At 38.4% G+C, this 18,164-nt stretch overlaps 2 protein-coding genes across 2 annotated transcripts; one reads left to right on the top strand and one right to left on the bottom strand.

The window, feature by feature from the left end:
- Window positions 1–1,220: 1,220 nt before the first annotated feature.
- Window positions 1,221–8,306, top strand: ihha (Indian hedgehog signaling molecule a). The gene is made up of 3 exons (XM_065292886.2): window positions 1,221–2,200; window positions 3,683–3,944; window positions 6,634–8,306. The coding sequence occupies exons 1-3, from the start codon at window positions 1,901–1,903 to the stop codon at window positions 7,311–7,313; spliced, it is 1,242 nt and encodes a 413-aa protein (XP_065148958.1). The 5' UTR covers window positions 1,221–1,900; the 3' UTR covers window positions 7,314–8,306.
- A 539-nt stretch (window positions 8,307–8,845) lies between these two features.
- slc23a3 (solute carrier family 23 member 3) lies at window positions 8,846–17,584 on the bottom strand. The gene is made up of 12 exons (XM_065293333.1): window positions 17,455–17,584; window positions 15,393–15,529; window positions 15,238–15,308; window positions 15,051–15,124; window positions 14,391–14,572; window positions 14,166–14,250; window positions 12,118–12,313; window positions 11,663–11,913; window positions 10,827–10,932; window positions 10,574–10,741; window positions 10,304–10,399; window positions 8,846–10,218 (listed from the first exon to the last, which is right to left on the bottom strand). The coding sequence occupies exons 2-12, from the start codon at window positions 15,485–15,487 to the stop codon at window positions 9,956–9,958; spliced, it is 1,587 nt and encodes a 528-aa protein (XP_065149405.1). The 5' UTR covers window positions 15,488–15,529; window positions 17,455–17,584; the 3' UTR covers window positions 8,846–9,955.
- Window positions 17,585–18,164: the final 580 nt, after the last annotated feature.

Here is an 18,164-nt window from a genome sequence, read left to right as displayed (position 1 = left end):
CACAAAACCACTAACCCCTTTCTGGCAAATATTTGCCAAGCTAATTTGGAAGACTCTGGCCTGTTTCCTTTCCCTCGTTTTAAAGGGAACGTGAACAGAGATCGAGTTCATGGATATATCTGTTCTTAAGGTGCTGACCGCTGGCTACATCCACACAGTCATTACTTGTGTAGTGGAGCGTCTTCTCTCAGTGCTACAGAATAGACCGGCTCTTTACCAGATTCATCTGCAATAAGAACAGTTGAAGCTCTCATACAGATCCCACTGCTGCCCATTAACTCAGCACAGATCACCGCACACTAGAGCTCTTTCTGTTCATATCTAACACAAATGAGAGCAATTGATGTGCATGGGGGCACTGGAGACTGTGGCCTGGGCAAGCTGACTTCTTGTCTCGATGCTGTATCAGGCATAGACTTCGCAGGCAGTGTTTGCACACGGAGGAACCTCCAGAACCTGGAGACAGGCTGCAAAGGCAACGTAACAAGCCTTTTGAAGTTATTTGAAATAAATGAAGAGCATATTGGTGATAACCAAATAAATATTTAAAAACAACAGTACTAATTGCAGTAAAAATAAATTTTGATTTGAAACTTAAGTAGAAATCGTGCTCCAATCGTTTTTTGCATGCCATCTTTAGAGCTTGACTCCATACATGTTGCCTTCAAATATTAATCAGATAAGGTGAAAAGGCATAAAGTGAAACAAACCTTGGTTTAATTTTGGATGTCTTATGCCTTTCCACTGTAACTTCAAATGCACCACGCGAAGGCAGCATTTTACAGCTTTCGGATACATCATTCAACATTAGCCAAATAATGATGTATTAAAATCACTTACTCTTGTTAAGGGCTGAACTTTGAGTCCTTTGCATCTACGTGTACGTTTGCATTTGGCAGATGCTTTCATTTTAAACGACTTGCACTGCATCACAATATCGATTGCTGGGATCGAACCCACGACCTTTTGCGTTATTAACGTAACGCGCTACCAATTGAGCCAAGAGTATAACGCATTTATTCACTTAGAGAACATTGTTACACATGTCAACAAAAACCTAACAGCCTACTAAACATAAACAGCTGCCATGCTGATTAATTAATCTTAATTTAATAATTTAAAACGGTGCGCTAAGGTCCAGTCGTGTGCGTTTCCTTAACTGTATATTAAAGTAATAAAGAGCATAGAGGGGAGGGCAACGCTCACGTTTGTTTGAGGAGTAGCCAGGCTCCTTCTCTCGCGCTCTATTTGTGGATCTATGAATGGCAGTCCACAGTTCGTCCCTGAGACTTGTATTTGCCCAGTCGAGCGCTGTGAAGCTAAAGAGAAACGGTGGGTACGCGACGCACCCAGTGTGACCCGTGGGGAGGAGTGGCAGGCAGGGATTGAGAGGGGCAAAAACTGGCAGGGTGCGGTCTTAGTGCGCCACCGGCAACTCGGATCACTTCAATTCCTGATTCGAGCGGAGACGTTCGCAAAAGGAGCGCATTTAAAGACAGCAGACCGTCTCTCTGACAGCTGTCCAAAGGCTGCTTCGGAGTTACACTGTGTATCTCTCTCTTCTAGACTCTGTTAGATAAATAAATGGACTTGCCTGCTCACTCTCATATCGCTGTTTTTCTCGAGAGACCGACGTTGCGCATTGTATGGGCACTGAACACTTGGCACCACTGGATCTTTTCGCCATCTCTCCATGACAGCCTCTGCGCAAAGCGACTTAACTTTTACGCGCTGACCATGACGAGGATAAGGCTGATAAAGAAGTAAAGATTTCCTCCTCCACCCCCCATCTATTACCCCGTGGGGGGGAATAAGGATCTACTTGGGGGGTAGTTTCTTATTCGTCGGCGAGCTGTGCCACCGTACCACTCCGCGTGAGTGCCCGGCGGGCTGGGGTGGAATGCGTCTCACCGTGGTGTTTGGGTTCCTCATCGGCTGCGCCCTGATTTTCGCACCTGTTAACGAGGGCTGTGGACCGGGGAGGGGATATGGGAAAAGGCGGCCTCCGCAGAAACTAACACCCCTCAATTACAAGCAGTTCAGTCCACACGTAGCCGAAAAGACACTGGGAGCCAGCGGGAGACACGAGGGCAAGATAACCAGGAACTCGGAGCGCTTTAAAGAGCTGACGCCCAACTACAACCCCGATATCATCTTCAAAGATGAGGAGAACACAGGTGCGGATCGACTCATGACGCAGGTGAGCGACACTCGGATAATGCAGCGGGAATGAATTCAATTGTCTGCCCATTAGAAAGACACTCAGCGGCTTTGATTTGATTGCGAGCGCATTAAAACTGTTGCGCACCGATGCGCCCTTTGCTCAGTCGCTGATCGATCTTCACAGCTTTCAGCGGAATTGATTGCTGACAGCGGTTTGTTTTGTAAGTTGCGATTGGGCGCCACTCACAAAGGATAACGTTAACACAAGTTGTCATGATCTGATTCCGAGTAAAACCTAGCAAACAGTGTTAATGCATCTTTGGCCATGAGTAATCTTATTACAAGCTCCTTAAAATAAGCTTTTTTCGTTTAACGCAATAGCTCAACAACTGCAATGGCTAGACAATAGTAGTTTGCATACAAAATAAAAATAAACAAGACAAAATTGTGTCTTAGAAAGAGGCTGAATAGTAACACCAGCAAGGATTTTTCTGTCAGACGCTAGAAAAGTTCACGGTTAGGTCAAATGTAAACTTTTGTTATAGGGTAATTTAACCCAATGCTTGTTTGTCCATACTTAATCATATTTAAAACAACCCAACCATATATAACATTATATATTATATAAATCATAAGTTATGGATATGAACCTACTGACTTCATAATCTCTAAATCATGGAGCCGATACACTGTGAATAAATAGTCAAATAAATAATGGTTTGTTTTATACGTACTGTGCTTTGGCAATGTGCACTTGTTTCCAAGCTTAAAATATGAATTTGTTAAAAGAAAAAAAATGTCATGTGTATTTTAAAGGGTGGTGAATGTGGTTGGGTTAAGCGAGCAAAGTGAATCACTCTTAACATATTGGACACATTTTGTACCTTGGTCAATGAAAAATACCTGTGGGAAGGTAAAAATAGTCTGCATTGAGGGTTGAATTCATCAGTCGGTTCTTCTCATGATTGAATAATTTGGTCATATTATGTAATGTTTTACGTGGGCGAAAACAAACTCTGTATGCGAATAAGAGAGGTTTTAAAACCTAACACCGTAACAATGGCATGTTTGTAGAAAATGTGGACGAAGCGGGCTACATAAACTGCTCATTTAATTTACCCAGACATAAAACTATTTTTTGTTCATCTTTTTTAGTAAAGCAAACTTATTAGGCATTGTACAGTTAAGAGACAAACTGGGTAAACACATGGAAGTGCACTTATAATATCTAAAAAAGAAATATGACGAATATGTATTAAATATTCTTTTACATAATTAAAACATTTAGAGATTATGTGAGATTATGTTATGCAAATAACATTGTATATGTGTTAATATTGTTGCACAGTTTAGCCCACCTTTAGAATGATCCCTCACCTTTTGTTGTTTTTATTTGTGATTTTAATCTCCTTCCTTTAATAACTTGTGGATGGTTCTTGCAAAACTCAAATGAAGGGTCATTGACAGTGTTCCACGTGTTTAACCCAGGTCTTAATCTCTTTCCGTGTTTCATTGACAGCGCTGTAAAGATAAGCTGAACGCTCTGGCTATCTCTGTGATGAACATGTGGCCCGGTGTGAAGCTCAGAGTGACTGAGGGCTGGGATGAAGACGGTCACCACTTTGAAGATTCACTGCACTATGAGGGCAGAGCTGTCGATATCACCACCTCCGATCGCGACCGTAATAAATATGGCATGTTGGCACGTCTAGCGGTGGAGGCTGGTTTTGATTGGGTCCACTTTGAGTCCAAAGCTCACGTCCACTGCAGTGTGAAGTCAGGTAACTGAGACTAAAAATATATATATTTCTTGCAATATAAATCCACATGCATTAAACATTTTGTTCTGCAAACAAATAGACATTATAACATTGAAATTGTCCAGTTTGCTCAGTCCCCAGAGATTGTATTTTAGGCTCAATTTTTTATCTATAGTATTAAAACTAAAGAAAGCAGGGTGAATGTGCATTCAGAGTGTTATAAGATCATGTGTGTCCTGTTGTGTTAAAGATGGTCAGTTCTCATTTGTCTGGGTGAGATAAGTGATAGACCTGGGTAACAAAAAGGTAACACACCACATCATTAAACCTTAAACACCTGCTTCTACCTGCGTCACCAGAGACTAAATTATTGGCCAGACAAAAGCAAAGTAAAAGTGCACCCTTTCCACTAATGCCTATTGTCTCCTCCGGCAGTATTTGACCTGGATTTGATCTCGGTGGAGATTTTTATACGAAAGATCAGTCTAACATGGAGTTTGGTAAAAGAACAAAATTTTCTACATGTACATAAATGTGCAGAGGTAGCACAATTTAACATCATTACATTGTGAAAGTAAGGACTTGAAGGGATAAATAAAATTTTTTAAGAAAATTCAACTGAGATCAAATCATTTCAACTTTAATTTTATCTTGACTAGTGCTTTAGTTGCTGTAACTTATAAATATAAAGTTGAATTAGCTTAGCTTAGCTACAACAACTCATCACTAGTCAAGATAAAAAATAAAAGTTGAAATGACTTGCAAATCCAACAGTGGCGGCTCGTGGCGTCTCATCCGAGCGGCGCAAATTCAAAATAAGTGTCATGTGTGTTGCTTGTGTTTTCAAAATATGTGTTTGTTGCGTCATGTGAACCATGTGCATCACGTGTTCTGTCAAAATAAGTGCCTGCTGCACATGCGTCAAAAGCGTTTATGATAAAAGAGACGCTCACGTTCACAAAATACACGCAAGACACTCCCTTAACAGTAAACTCTGATTACGTATGAGATTATGCGAGTATCTGGCAAACACAAGCGTCTTTTTTATCATAAACCCTTTAGATGCATCTGCAGCCGGCACTTATTTTGACAAGACACATGATGCACATAGAATCACTTGACGCGCAGAACACATATTTTAAAATTACGAACCCCACACATGACGGGCTACATCGAGTTGTGATGAACTTTGCATCGAGTGCCCTCTAAAAAAAGAAGTCACCGGCCGCTACTGGAATCCAAGTTGATTGTAATTTAATTGCACCCAAATTTTTAAGTATAAAGTTATTTATTTAACACATTTGGGTCATTTGAAGTATGAAGGGTTTACTATGGGAGTGGATGGTGACTGAGGTGGTCCCCAAACAACACTTTTAAATTATCTGCATTTGGGTTCTGAAGGACAAAGAAAGTCATTGGGGGTTCAAAAGTCATTTTCATTTCACCCAAAATGTTCCATCAATTCATGTCATTCCTGACCTGTATGGATTTCTTTAATTTGGTAACCAAACAACCCTGGCATTCATTGACTTCCACTGTATGAAGACAAAACCACCAAAATATTTTCTTTTGTGTGAATGACATGGGGGTGAATAAATGTTGACAGAGTTTTATGTTTGGGTGAGATATCTCTTTAAAGTGACGGCTTTTGTCTGTTAAAGTATTTCACCACTTCTGGTGGGGAATGAGACTTCTGTGTGGACATTTGCGCACTTCTGTTATCTGTCTGATAGAGCGTGCAAACACAAGCAAGAGCCGTTGTCTGCCTTTGCTTTATCAAAGTCCTTTATAGGTGAGCTGTTTATCTGGCCGAGCTCTTATTTCCCGATTCAGGCACTTAGATTCAGTATAAATAGAAGAAATATGCTGTTATCAGATTCACAGTGTTGAAACCAAGTTGTCTGTCCACCTAACGTTTTAAATCTTTTTAACATAGTTTGGATAAATGGTTTTGCTACGAGGTGTAATGTTCCTTCATGAAAGAACGCATAGTGAGAAAATCTGGTGCTGTGACTTTATATCTTCCTCTATATGAACTTGTGGGTGTGTTTGCGAGAGAGGGAATGTGGTATAAGAAGTGTCCTGAGATGATTAACCAGCGTCTTTGTTTTTTAGACGGCAAATCTGTTGTTGCCTCTCTCAGATGTCTTATCACAGCCTGTCTTATCACCCGGCCTTGGTACTTACCTTTCCCAAATATTTGTGTAGGGCTCAACGGAGACTTAAGACTCATTCCAGTTTCTTTAGTGCATGGACAACTTCTGACCTCAGTCACTTCTGTTAGACGTGAGACGTGGAGAGCCGAGATTCAATCAAGTGGTTATTTATTAGCTTTTATTGCATTTTTACCTGCTGACTGGAGTCGTGTGAAAAGAGAAAACTAATTAGCTTAAAGGATGTTTGCCGGCTTATTTTGCCACTGTGACTTGGAGTTTAATTGGTTTTTTATGTGTTTACAATGTGTGTTTGTGTGCGTGTGTGTCTGTGTGTCGAGTCATGTTCACAGTCTTAAGAGGAATTTAAAGACGTTTGAAGATTAATCCGGGGAAGGCATTGTGCCATGTTTATATTTGAACAGTCCAAACCTGAACTTTAATAGACAACCTATTGCGTAAAGTCTGCCAACATTGCCTTAGATATTGTTAAAGGCACATTTAACTATAGAGGAGTCGCAAAGTTCAACTTGTAATCCCCCCTCCTGTTTCCGCAGATCACTCCGTGGCGGCCAAGACCGGAGGATGCTTTCCAGCATCAGCTTCTGTAACCGTTGAGGACGGTAGCGTGAAGACCATGGAGAGCTTACAGCCTGGAGATAAAGTGCTGGCATCATCACAGAGCAACGGCAGCGGGCCGCTCATCTACAGCGAAGTCATCGCCTTCCTGGATCGGGATCCTAACGTACACAAGCAGTTCTACAGCATCCAAACAGACTCTGGTGCTACACTGACCTTGACCGCAGCTCATCTCCTGTTCGTGTCCGAGGGGAACTGCTCAGGGCCTGTAGCCAGCGGACAGCTACGATCTGTATACGCTAGCGATGTCCGACCAGGTCAATGTGTGGTGTCCACACGAGAAACAGAACAGCAGGGACAGCTGTCCCAGGTCACTCGGATCCAAATCCAGGAGCACAAGGGCGTTTTCGCCCCACTTACCCGCCACGGCACAGTGGTGGTCAATGGCATAGTTTCGTCTTGCTACGCGGCCGTGGACCAGCACTGGCTGGCTCACTGGGCTTTCGGCCCACTCAGGGTACTTTATAGCTGGGGCGGGCCAGTTGGACATCAGGCTGTGGGGATACATTGGTATTCCTCACTGCTGCACTGGGTTGGGACTTTTGTGCTGGACCCAACACATTTTCACCCATGGAGCATGATGGACAATGACAGATGAATGCAAGGAGAAACGTTGGAATAAGAAGTGTTCGGTAAATAAATGGGGTGAAAGAGATGGAATTTGAATTAATGTAGGAAACAGAAAGGTTAAATGATGGAGAAAGGACCTCGATTGAGAGAAGGAAGTGAGAGAATCATTTATGGACTCTGTTAAAAGACTTTTAAAAGAGGATACAGAGATCCTCTGGGTCGACCCTCATTAGAAGAACAAAGTGGACATAAAAATGGTTCTTTAAAAACCCACATGTAAAAAATATTTAACACTTTTTCAAAAGGGGTTTTTACACTGGAACATTCTCACAAGTATACAAAGACGCACACTCTCTTACTCAGATTTGTCCGTCTCGGTTTTTCTCCTTCGCGTATTATCAAAGTGGTTGAAGGAACAGGTAAACTATATGAATTTGCTCATACTCAGGTAAGCAATGACTCACAGGATAGCAGGCCAACCCTGACTGATAAGGTTGAGGTTTGAGACGGATAAGGAAGTTCTGTTAGAAAAGGAATGAGTTTGGAAGGTACACAAACACACCCATAGAAACCTACAGCTTAGGGGGAAAACAGCAGGAAAAAGTCTTGTACTCCATGGAAGCCCGTTGTTATTTCAGGTCATTTTCAGGTTTTGTTTCTCATACGGTCAGTTATGTCTTTCCCAAATTAATCAACTATTTAATGGTCGCTTTTTACACTGTATTTCTACATCTAGCATACATAAGGGTTTGAGTATACATACACGTTTATGAAGGCTTCATTCGAGACATTACGTTTACTCGGTGTAATGTGTAGCAATTTTATAAGCGTCAGAGTTTATGCCAGTTTATGTAATCCTTATGTGTGCTTTATGCAGTGATACTCGATTTCCCGTACAAATGACTGTATTTATCTGTTTTGTGGCATTATTTACATTTTACTTAAAGATGTCAGAAATTATATAATATTTGTAAAACTATTTAAAGATCTATTTTTCAGAATTAAAGATTATGGAAATATGTGTCTTTGTCTTTTTTGTGAGATCAATTCTGTTTATAGGATTTTATATTAACTATAGATAGTACACGCTAGAAAATATTGGGTTGTTTCAAATAATTGTTGCGTAAAATATAGACAAACCCAACCATTGGGGTAAATTAAAGGTCACCTACATGGAAAGTTAGATTTACTTAAAATTATTACTTAATTAAGCTGGTAACTACAAAAAATTTAAGCTTTTTGTTTTTTTGGTACACTTTAAATTCTGCTGGGTTATTTTTACCCCAATGCTGGGTAAATATTGGACAGAACACTTGTTTAGTTAACTCTTTCCCCACCATTGACAAGTTATCTCGTCAATTAAGAGAAAACGCTTCCCAGCCAATGACGAGTTTTTACGGCAATCCATATTTCCCCTATTAACCACTAGATGGTGCTCTTACACAACTTATAAAACATCAACTGATTCAAAAAGCTTAGTGTGTTTTGATTATCGCTCTGAATCTGATCTCTAACAAAAATCCTTTACAAAAATATAACATTTCACCTTTTTGCTCAAAATGTTTTATTTTTGAAGAAACCTACCCATATTTGAGAGATGATAAAAAGAGAATAAATGAAGATAGGATGAAATGGTTTTTTGTTTTTAAGCAGATGGTCTATTCTTTCATTTGATATATTGTATGTTTTTATATTTAAAGAAGAACATTTTCGGGAAGGCATTCAACTTTTGTGAAAATCATAAAAAATGCTGCCGCTGGCAACTTGAAAAATAATGCTGGTGGGGAAAGATTTAATAAATAAAACCTATGGGTTGTTTAAACGCATGGTTGGGTTAACAACAACCCAGCATAGGTTTATTTGTAACCCAACATGTGTTCTGGCCAATATTTACCCAGCAAAGGGATCAAAATAAAAAGTGAATTAAGAGTGTGTTACCATTTGAGGTCATTTTTAAGTTAATTCAACTTTCACTATTTACAGTTTTAACAGGCAATTTGTCATGGTGGCATATTAGTCTCAGGTGTCCCCAAAACTTAAAACACAGTTTTTTGTGCGTGTCTCTTTAAATGCAAATGAGCTGCTGCTTTCCTCCTTATTGAAAACAGTTTTTAATTAAGACAACCACCTTAATTTGTTGTTCATAATGAATGTGCAGTAATGAATTATGTAAAGAGGATTTCAATGAGAAATGATGACCTAACTCTGATCTTTAGATGGTTGTGGGCGGGGCCTACGCAAAGTGACTTCAGTTTGCTCAGAAAACACCAACAGCTTGTCCAATGAGACTGTTAAGGTTTTATGGGGATTCTAAAAAAAAGTGACCAGATTTTTATCCTTACATGGTTGTAGTGTACACACAGGCGACACATAATTATGTCCAAACAATATAAAAGTGAACGTTCCAAATTAGGTGACCTTTAACCTATAAATGTCCATATTTGACCCAATCATGGGTTAAAACAACCCAGCATTCTTAACCCAACACACTAACAATAAATGTGCTTCAAAGTTTTTGCACAGAGATGCCACAGAAGAACTATGTTTGGTTCCTCGAAAAACCATTCGGTCAAACTATACCAATTATAAACATAATACAACAGTACAATATATCAAAACAAACTTTAAATTGAGTGTTTAAATAAAAATTAAAATACAAAGTAGCAAAAATCAGGTAGTGCCAACACCAGCATCCCTGTCAGATAATAAGCTTGACATCTCCGGTACAGTTACAGTCACTTCTTCAACAGGATTTATTCTGCAGGCACAGAAGGGGACAGTTCTCAATCCAGGCAAATCCATCAGTTTTATTATGAGAGGATGTGGATCATATACTGAATCTGGGCTATGGCTGTATCCTTGCTGCTGATCGGCGAGAGACTGAATCTTCTTTGTGCCTTCATGCCACACAAGACCCCTCTCAGATAGGGTTCCTACAGCAAATGCCCAAAATAATGTACATCAAATATGAACTTTATTTTTTAGTGCTCAGTGATTTTGTATTACTTGTTGTTTTACCTGAAACCGTGTGCTCTAGAAAAAAAGCCAAAACTCCAACAAAGAAAACGGGTAATGTTAGAAGACACTGGAGAAAAACATCGACACTGGGTGCACCTGAACATAAAAGGAAAACAAAAGCATGCACATTCAAATTAATCTACAGTTTTTTATTCAAAATCATACATAATGTAAAGAACATTATGTGAAAATATAATCATGATATCTTTAATATTCAATCAAACAGGGTCATATTTCTTAAAAAATTGTCATTTCTGAAATAAATCATACCTGTTTGAATAAAACTGGAATGAAGTCGAAACCAGCGCGGTAGTGCTAATGACATGAACACAGTGAAGCCGATGTTAAATATGTTACGTCCTGAGTCCACATTGGCATGTTGGAAATAAGTTATGCCTGTTGCTATAGCAAGTGTGTATGCCACGCTGAGCACAGCACCTGAGAGAAGTGAACAAACACTTATGACTTGATTTAATAAAATTATGAGACGTATCAAGAAAATAAGATTTTAAAGGACAATCACCATGGATGGCCAGAGGTACTGAGCAGAACATCTGAGCTAGCTGTGGAGACACACCCAGAATTACCAACAACACCCCGGCAAACTGCACTGTGCTCCGAGACCCAGACTGAAGGAGAGAGAGACCAACTTAAAATAAATGTTTCTCATTTAAAGCAATGAGAATTGAATAGACAACAAATGGAAACTTTTGTAAGCTTGGGAAAAGATCCCACGTGTGTCTAAAAGATCTCAGAAATGTCTCACACTGGCAAACTTGAAACATCAGATATTTAATATAAACTCAAATATTTAAATTTGACAACAATTTCCTTTTTGATTTCTCCTAAGGGATTTTAGATGAAACATTAACCCTTAAACCCAAACCAAACAAAACTAAAACTAAAACTAAAACTAAAACTAAAACTAAAACTAAAATTAAAACTAAAACTAATCTTAATTTAACTAAATTAACTATACTAGACTAGACTAAAAATAAAATAAAATAAAATAAAATAAAATGCACCATAAATATGAAGTATCATTAACTATTTAGTATTTTTCTAATTAACATAATTTTTCTAGCAATGCATTAAACTTTGTATAATAACGTAATTAGAGAACAAGTATTATTTCACATTTTTGCATCTTGTTATTTTATTGACAATAAAAAGATTACATGTGTAGAATAATAAGGTTGGTGCAAGGCCCAACTTCAGGGGGATGGTAGTGGATGACATCCTACTAAAGGTGCATTTGAGGTACGGGTTAAACATATCTAAACATAAGTCTAAGTATCTTGATCTATTAAAGAGCCATCTCTGGGCACTGGTGTCAGAGCACAAAGAAAGGTGTCTTACCTGGCTGAGCCCAATAATGCCTGCATTAGGGACACTGCTGCACAGACCTACTGGCGCCCCCATCAGGCTTGTGAGCACACTTCCAAATCCATCCACACACAGTCCCCTGTTACAGGCATGCGCTGGGGGTACAGGAGTTTTCAGGAGCCGGGCTGCTACCACATACACAGCTAAAGAGCTAATACTGGCAGACAGGCCTCCAGCCACTCCTGCTGCAATGCTTTTACCAGACAGCAGGGGGAGTGCTGAAGCTGAAAGCATACAATAAAAAATTTACAGCAAAATCATTACATTTCTTATAAAGAAAGTTTTATTTATGTTTATTTGATTTTAAATACATAAAATATTTATTGGTTTTAACTGTGAGGACAATTGTATTTATAAATGTATCCTGAAAAGATAGGAGAATGTTATTTAATTTAATTTGAGCTAAAAAAGAAAATATTTCAAACTACCGGGTAGGGGGAAGTCCAGCCAGGGTACAGGGTGATTTGACATGTCAGATGGGTGCGAAGTGTTCATCGATCGAATAAATGTGTCATTTAAAGTTTGCTCTGATAAAAGTATCTGGGACAGAGAGGTAAGATGAACACCTCCCCACTTCACCAGGGCAACACAAACTCCCCATGTTACCATCACAGAGAAAAGTACCTGCAAAAGTCAGGATAAATGTTTCTGTTATTACAGTAAAGTGAAAAAAAAATCACACATGAGATCTCATTAATATCTCAATTATTTATCCCAAACATCAATGTGAATAAATGAAGAGCAAATATACGGTCTCACAAATGTCTCAAGTTTCAGAAGAGATCACAATATTTTCACAAACTGAGCACAGATTTGACAAGTACATCTGCAATCAAATGTCAGTATTTTGAAGATTTCAGTATAAAGTTTAAACATGACCATTTTTCATTAAATTTGCCCAAATTATTTCTATTAATATCACGGTCCATATACTCTTAATGTTTTTTTAACAATTTTCTCATTTTTTTTATTTTTCTTCAATTTTAATAGAAACATTAGAGACTCCATCAAATCTCCTGAGCTATGACAGAGCAACATCTGAGCCAATAACATTTTCCTCTGGGTACCAACCTTCACAAACATTACAGGAGTTGCAGTGCCCTTATACAGTGACCCCAAATAATATATGAACAATTAAAATATTTCATTGCACCTGAGTCTCGAATTTGAAAGGAACTGACTTCACAGCAGTTCGCTGTTAAAAAAAAACTAGTCAAAATATGTACCCCAGCGCTCATTGGGGCGGTACCCCTTAAAATGGTCCAGCTAATTAGGTACAGATACATTTGGCCCCAGTATGTACCTCTGAGGAACTAAATGAGTACTTTTTAGTTCTAAAGCTGTACTTTTTAAAAGGGTACCACCCCAGGGGTATATATTTGATAATGTTTTTAATATATATTTTTGGGGGTCTTTTTGGGCTTTTATTTAGACAGAAGAGTGGAGAGTAGGCAGGAAAGTGTTTGGTTAGGATAGGGGCGCGGTAGTGGTGTAGTGGTGCATGGAGAAGTGGGTATAATTTATGTCCCTATTTTTTAAAGTGGCCCATCTAAAGTTGAACGCCCTGTGTTAAAAACAGTGACATGTAGGACTAGTCTTGCAAATTTAGTTAACTCCAAAATGAGCTAGTATTGTCTCCTAACTCCTGCTGCTTGACTTCGCAGCTTGATTAATTTCATGATCATTATGAAATTAATATTATTAATTATTAGAAGTGGGTATACCCCATGCCATCTAATAAAGAAGTGGGTACCTGTGCACTACACCACTGGGGAACAGGATCGGCAAAGGACCTCAGAGAAGGGAATTGAACTCGGGTCGCCGAGCGCACTGGTGCTATATGTCAGCGCACTAGCCACGGTGTTATCGGCGCAGACTATTTGAACCATTTTTAGGTTGAAGTTTAATTATTTTTGAGAGAAGGTCTAGCATTATTCATTTGCAGATGCTTAATACTGTTATTTAATACCATACAATTTAGACATGTTAAAATCTGTCTCTGTATTCACAACACAGACACAGATAGACACAATTACCCAAGCATAAATAAATCAACTCAAACCCAGATGGACGAAAATTATAATCAGACAGTCAAGCACTGTCTAGATCCAAACAGAGGTGAAACACCAATAAGGATTTCCCAAAAGCAAGATTCCAATATGAGCTTACGATCACTCATAAAAAGCCTTATTTAACCTCATATTAAATTAAGAACATTTTAGCCAAAGATCTCTGTAACACAAGGCACATCTTAGTTGGGAAACTTCGCCCAGATCAATGGTGTAATCTTCTTACAGGCAAAACATCCATCTAATGTACTGCAGGTTAAAAGCTGCAAAGGAACTCTAGTACAGGATATCCTATAAATCATGACTTCACACGTCTTAAGACATTAGACTTTAGATATTTGGATCTTAAAGTCATACTAAATTCAAGAAACATCCCTTGATGTTGATCAAATTTCAGGTGTACTCACAGAGAGCTTCCGGCAGATCGGAAACAAAGCCATCCGCAGGAAGGAGTGCAGGTGTTGAGACAGGATTACCAAAAGTACAACTGCCCTGGAAAATACATTATTTTTCTTTGATCACAAAAGGACACACTTCTATATGTCAAATGAATTAAACTGCCATTATTATACAGCAAAGATTCAGAAACAGGATAAAAGAAACACTATATTATGACCCTAGAGACTTCTTACAGTGCTGCCATGCCCCAATGGTCGGAGCAAAGCAGGGCCGCCTCTCTGTAGATTGAAAACCCAAGGATGCAGAGTAGCGGGGCCAAAACTAATGGCCCACTCCGTCCCAGTGCAAACCCACCCAGACCGGTCAAACCCACAGCCAGCTGCACCATACCTGAAACTAGAGTCATGCCTCTCAACTGCACATACACACACACACACACACACATATTCACTGTAAGAAAAAAATGGTCAATAATGGTCCTTAGCTGTGATTGTGGTGGAACCATTTAACCCTCCTATTATGTTTGGGGTCAATTCAAGCCCAAACATTAAAAATGTTGCTAAAATTTGAAAATAACAGGAGGGTTAAAAATATCCTACCAGTACAGAAATGTATATATTTGGTACCAATATGAACCTCTGAGGTACCACCATGAACTTTTTGGGGGCAAAGGGTACCATCCCATTGACAGCTTTTTGACCATTTATTCTGACACACAAATTAAGATGATCATATTTGCTCTAAAATACAATAAAAATAATTTAAATTTAGGAAGGTCATAAACATGCCTAAAAACTGGGAGGTGATGTCATTGTGTGTTACTGTGGATCATAGTGAGAGATAGTGGAGGGGTGGTCTGAATGTTCAGCACCAAGGACAGCACTGTGCTCTACCTCTCTTATTGGGTGTGCTGGGGCCACGGTCTCCTCTGATTCAGTACACTGCCCCCTGCAGGATACATGAGTCCCTAACAGATAATACAACAATGAACATCAATCAATAGTTCCTGAACTTGTTTAAAAATACACAGTGTGCTTCAATATACAATTTAATTTGGTTTGGCTTCAGGGTCATTCTCACCTGTTTGAGCAGAAATAAGGGTCATGGCAGGGATCAGAAAATCCAGAGATGGAGCCTGGATCAATGGTAAGCTGTGGACGTAAAAATACATTGAAATAAGTTAAAATATCAGGCTTAATTGAAAGTAATGGAGGTGAGGGTAAATGCAACCTTACCGCGATCCAATCCAGCTCTGTAGTAGTGTGGATATGCCTGAATTCATGAGCAAATGGGGCACTACTTTTTCTTTATGGACTTCATGGATTAACATACTCACGACTAATACACAGAGAGAAGACTGTACCAACACATGCTGCACAGAGACAGAAAAAAATGTGTGCATTATTATTTTTGACACTACAGTGAAAGTGTGTTTTCAGTCAAAATCACTGGAATAGCTGAGGGACGGCACAAATTTTTTTTGCTACGTTGTAAAGCATCCAAGCCTTGAATTATTTTATTTCACACTTATGTCTTAGAGAGATGAATTCAAAGCGCTACAGAGTTGCAACTCGTCGGTCAATTGGGAAAGCTAATTCACTATTGGTTGCTTCAAGAATTTTAAATCGGATTTCAATGAATAAGTAGGCTGGACGATGGGAAAACTTTAAGGAGGTTGCTTTACGAAAACATTAAAGGGACACTCCACTTTTTTTGAAAATATGCTAATTTTCCAGCTCCCCTAGAGTTAAACATTTGATTTAACCGTTTTGAAATCCATTCAGCTGGGTCGAGCGCTAGCACTTTTAGCATAGCTTAGCATAAACCACAGAATCTGATTAGACCATTAGCATCGCGCTAAAAGATAACCAAACCAAAGAGTTTCAATATTTTTTCTATTTAAAATTTGACTGTTCTGTAGTTACATTGTGTACTAAGACTGACAGAAAATTAAAAGTTTCGATTTTCTAGGCAGATATGGTTAGGAACTATACTCTCATTCTGGTGTAATGGAAAGAACCTATCTGTGGATATATGCGCATATATGAAACCTATATGCAGCTTATATGCTGCATATATACAGCATATATGCCCATATATGATAATATATATGCTGCATATATGCAAAATTGAGGTGCATATATATGCATATACAGGCCATATATGTCTCCTGTATTGCTTCTTTATATCCACATATAAGCCCTATACATTATGTCTCCTATATAGCAGGATCTGGTCATTTTGTAGCTCACATCTTACTTTGGCAAATGTCATACATGATGCCTAGCTCACATTTTCTATTATCAAGGCAATAACTAAGAACTAACAAAAAAATGCAAGAACTTATGTATGTGCAAACACATGAAATTGGTGTCACATGTAATTGGCATGTTATGGAATTTAACTACACTCTATGAAAGGATGTGTTAATCCTATTTAACACATCATGTGTTATTTCGTCTTGATTTTGAGTTTAAATAAAGAAAAGGGACAAGATGTGTTAAAACAACACAAAGTGTGTTGTCACAAAAATAACACAGAGTTGTGTTAAGTTAAGGACAACACATTAGATGTGTTATTTTAACACATTCGTTTTAAGAGTGTATGGCAATTACAGGAGAAAAAAGTTATAATGTCTACACGTTTTCCCAAAACATTTACAAGGTCTATTCTTTCTTGTATGAAAAGAAGAACATGTATAACAAAATGGTTTACAATTTAACAGCTACTGTTTCAAGCTCTTTAACAGCGACAGTGGCGCAGATGGTAGAGTGTGTTGTCTTGTGATTGGAAGGTTGGGTGTTTGAATCCTGGCTCCTGCAGGTGCAGACTGTCATTGGTTGGACCTTTATTTATGTTTAATTTATTAGCAGCTACAGATTTTAATAATTTTACTAATATATAGGTTAACATACATATATGTACATATAGTATAATGTACTTATACTGACACCTTGTGTCGTGGATAAAGCAGCATCATGCAAAAGCATTATTTTGGGGGTTTCTAGATCAAGTATTTGGGTGGTCAGCCTACATACAAAATTAATAAATCATTTTATAAAGGACTACTGAAGACATTTTTATGAGTGCATTCCTTTTAAACATCTGTTTAAGTCACAATCTAATTATGAGATTAGAAGAATCAAAGTTTGAATTCCCTCATTGATCTAGTACATGACCTTACACAAAAAATGACTTTAGCTTCAGGCTTCCATTGTATTATGTTTTTTAATGTAGGAAACGTTACGATGTGCCTTTAACTTGTAAAAGAAGCAAGAATATAAAGTGAAAACTTACTTGCAGTGCCAATGGAATATTCAACAACAATGAAGGGCTGTAATCCACTTCTAGACTCTTGATTCCTCCAGCTTTGTTTTGGTCTAAAGGTTTCTCTGCACACGCAGCCAGATTTTTACATCTGCCGGTCTTTCCCATTGTTTTCTCTTTCCTTTAAAATGTTATTTTGGCTGTGTCTTTGTTCACAGCATTTGTTCAATTCGTTCCCTCCCTACTTGCCTCTGTTTAAGTCATTTGGCCTTTGACTCTGTGTTATGCAACATGCAGTTGTTCATCACTATTACTTCTTTTAATCATTATCTTTGCATTGACTTAATTTAACAATGCATGACTGCAGCAACATTGCTCAGAAAGCTGATATGAAGAAATCTGTGATTATGTTTGCCACTGTAAGCATGTTCAGTAACATTTTACAGTGGCATGCATGCTGCTGTAGACGTGCTTCGTTTCATAAAAAATGTACTTATAGTAAAAATACTCAAGACAGTATTATTTCAATAGGTTCACAAAGTACAGTCATGTGATATACTGTATAGATGACATTAGTGTGGGCTAGATACAGGTTTTTTGTCTCTAATATAATTTTTTCTAAAACAGAAATTAACATTCTGAGCAATGCAGACAACTAGTCTCTCCATACAAGAGGCGTCTAGAAGCTGTAATCACCAACAAAGAATTAAATTAAGCGTGTTCAATACTTATTCCCTGTG

Source organism: Paramisgurnus dabryanus, chromosome 15, assembly GCF_030506205.2.
Source record: "Paramisgurnus dabryanus chromosome 15, PD_genome_1.1, whole genome shotgun sequence".
Taxonomy (NCBI): Eukaryota; Metazoa; Chordata; class Actinopteri; order Cypriniformes; family Cobitidae; genus Paramisgurnus; species Paramisgurnus dabryanus.
Note: the sequence above shows the minus strand (reverse complement) of the source record. Positions and strands in the feature narration are given on the sequence as shown.

Coding starts and splice junctions, on each gene's coding strand:
- ihha (XM_065292886.2), top strand. CDS start 1,901: ATGCGTCTCACCGTGGTGTTTGGGTTCCTCATCGGCTGCGCCCTGATT. Junction 2,201..3,682: donor CGGATCGACTCATGACGCAG/GTGAGCGACACT, acceptor TTTCATTGACAG/CGCTGTAAAGATAAGCTGAA. Junction 3,945..6,633: donor CCACTGCAGTGTGAAGTCAG/GTAACTGAGACT, acceptor CTGTTTCCGCAG/ATCACTCCGTGGCGGCCAAG.
- slc23a3 (XM_065293333.1), bottom strand. CDS start 15,487: ATGTTAATCCATGAAGTCCATAAAGAAAAAGTAGTGCCCCATTTGCTC. Junction 14,251..14,390: donor CATTGGGGCATGGCAGCACT/GTAAGAAGTCTC, acceptor TGTATTTTCCAG/GGCAGTTGTACTTTTGGTAA. Junction 10,219..10,303: donor TCTAGAGCACACGGTTTCAG/GTAAAACAACAA, acceptor CATTTGCTGTAG/GAACCCTATCTGAGAGGGGT.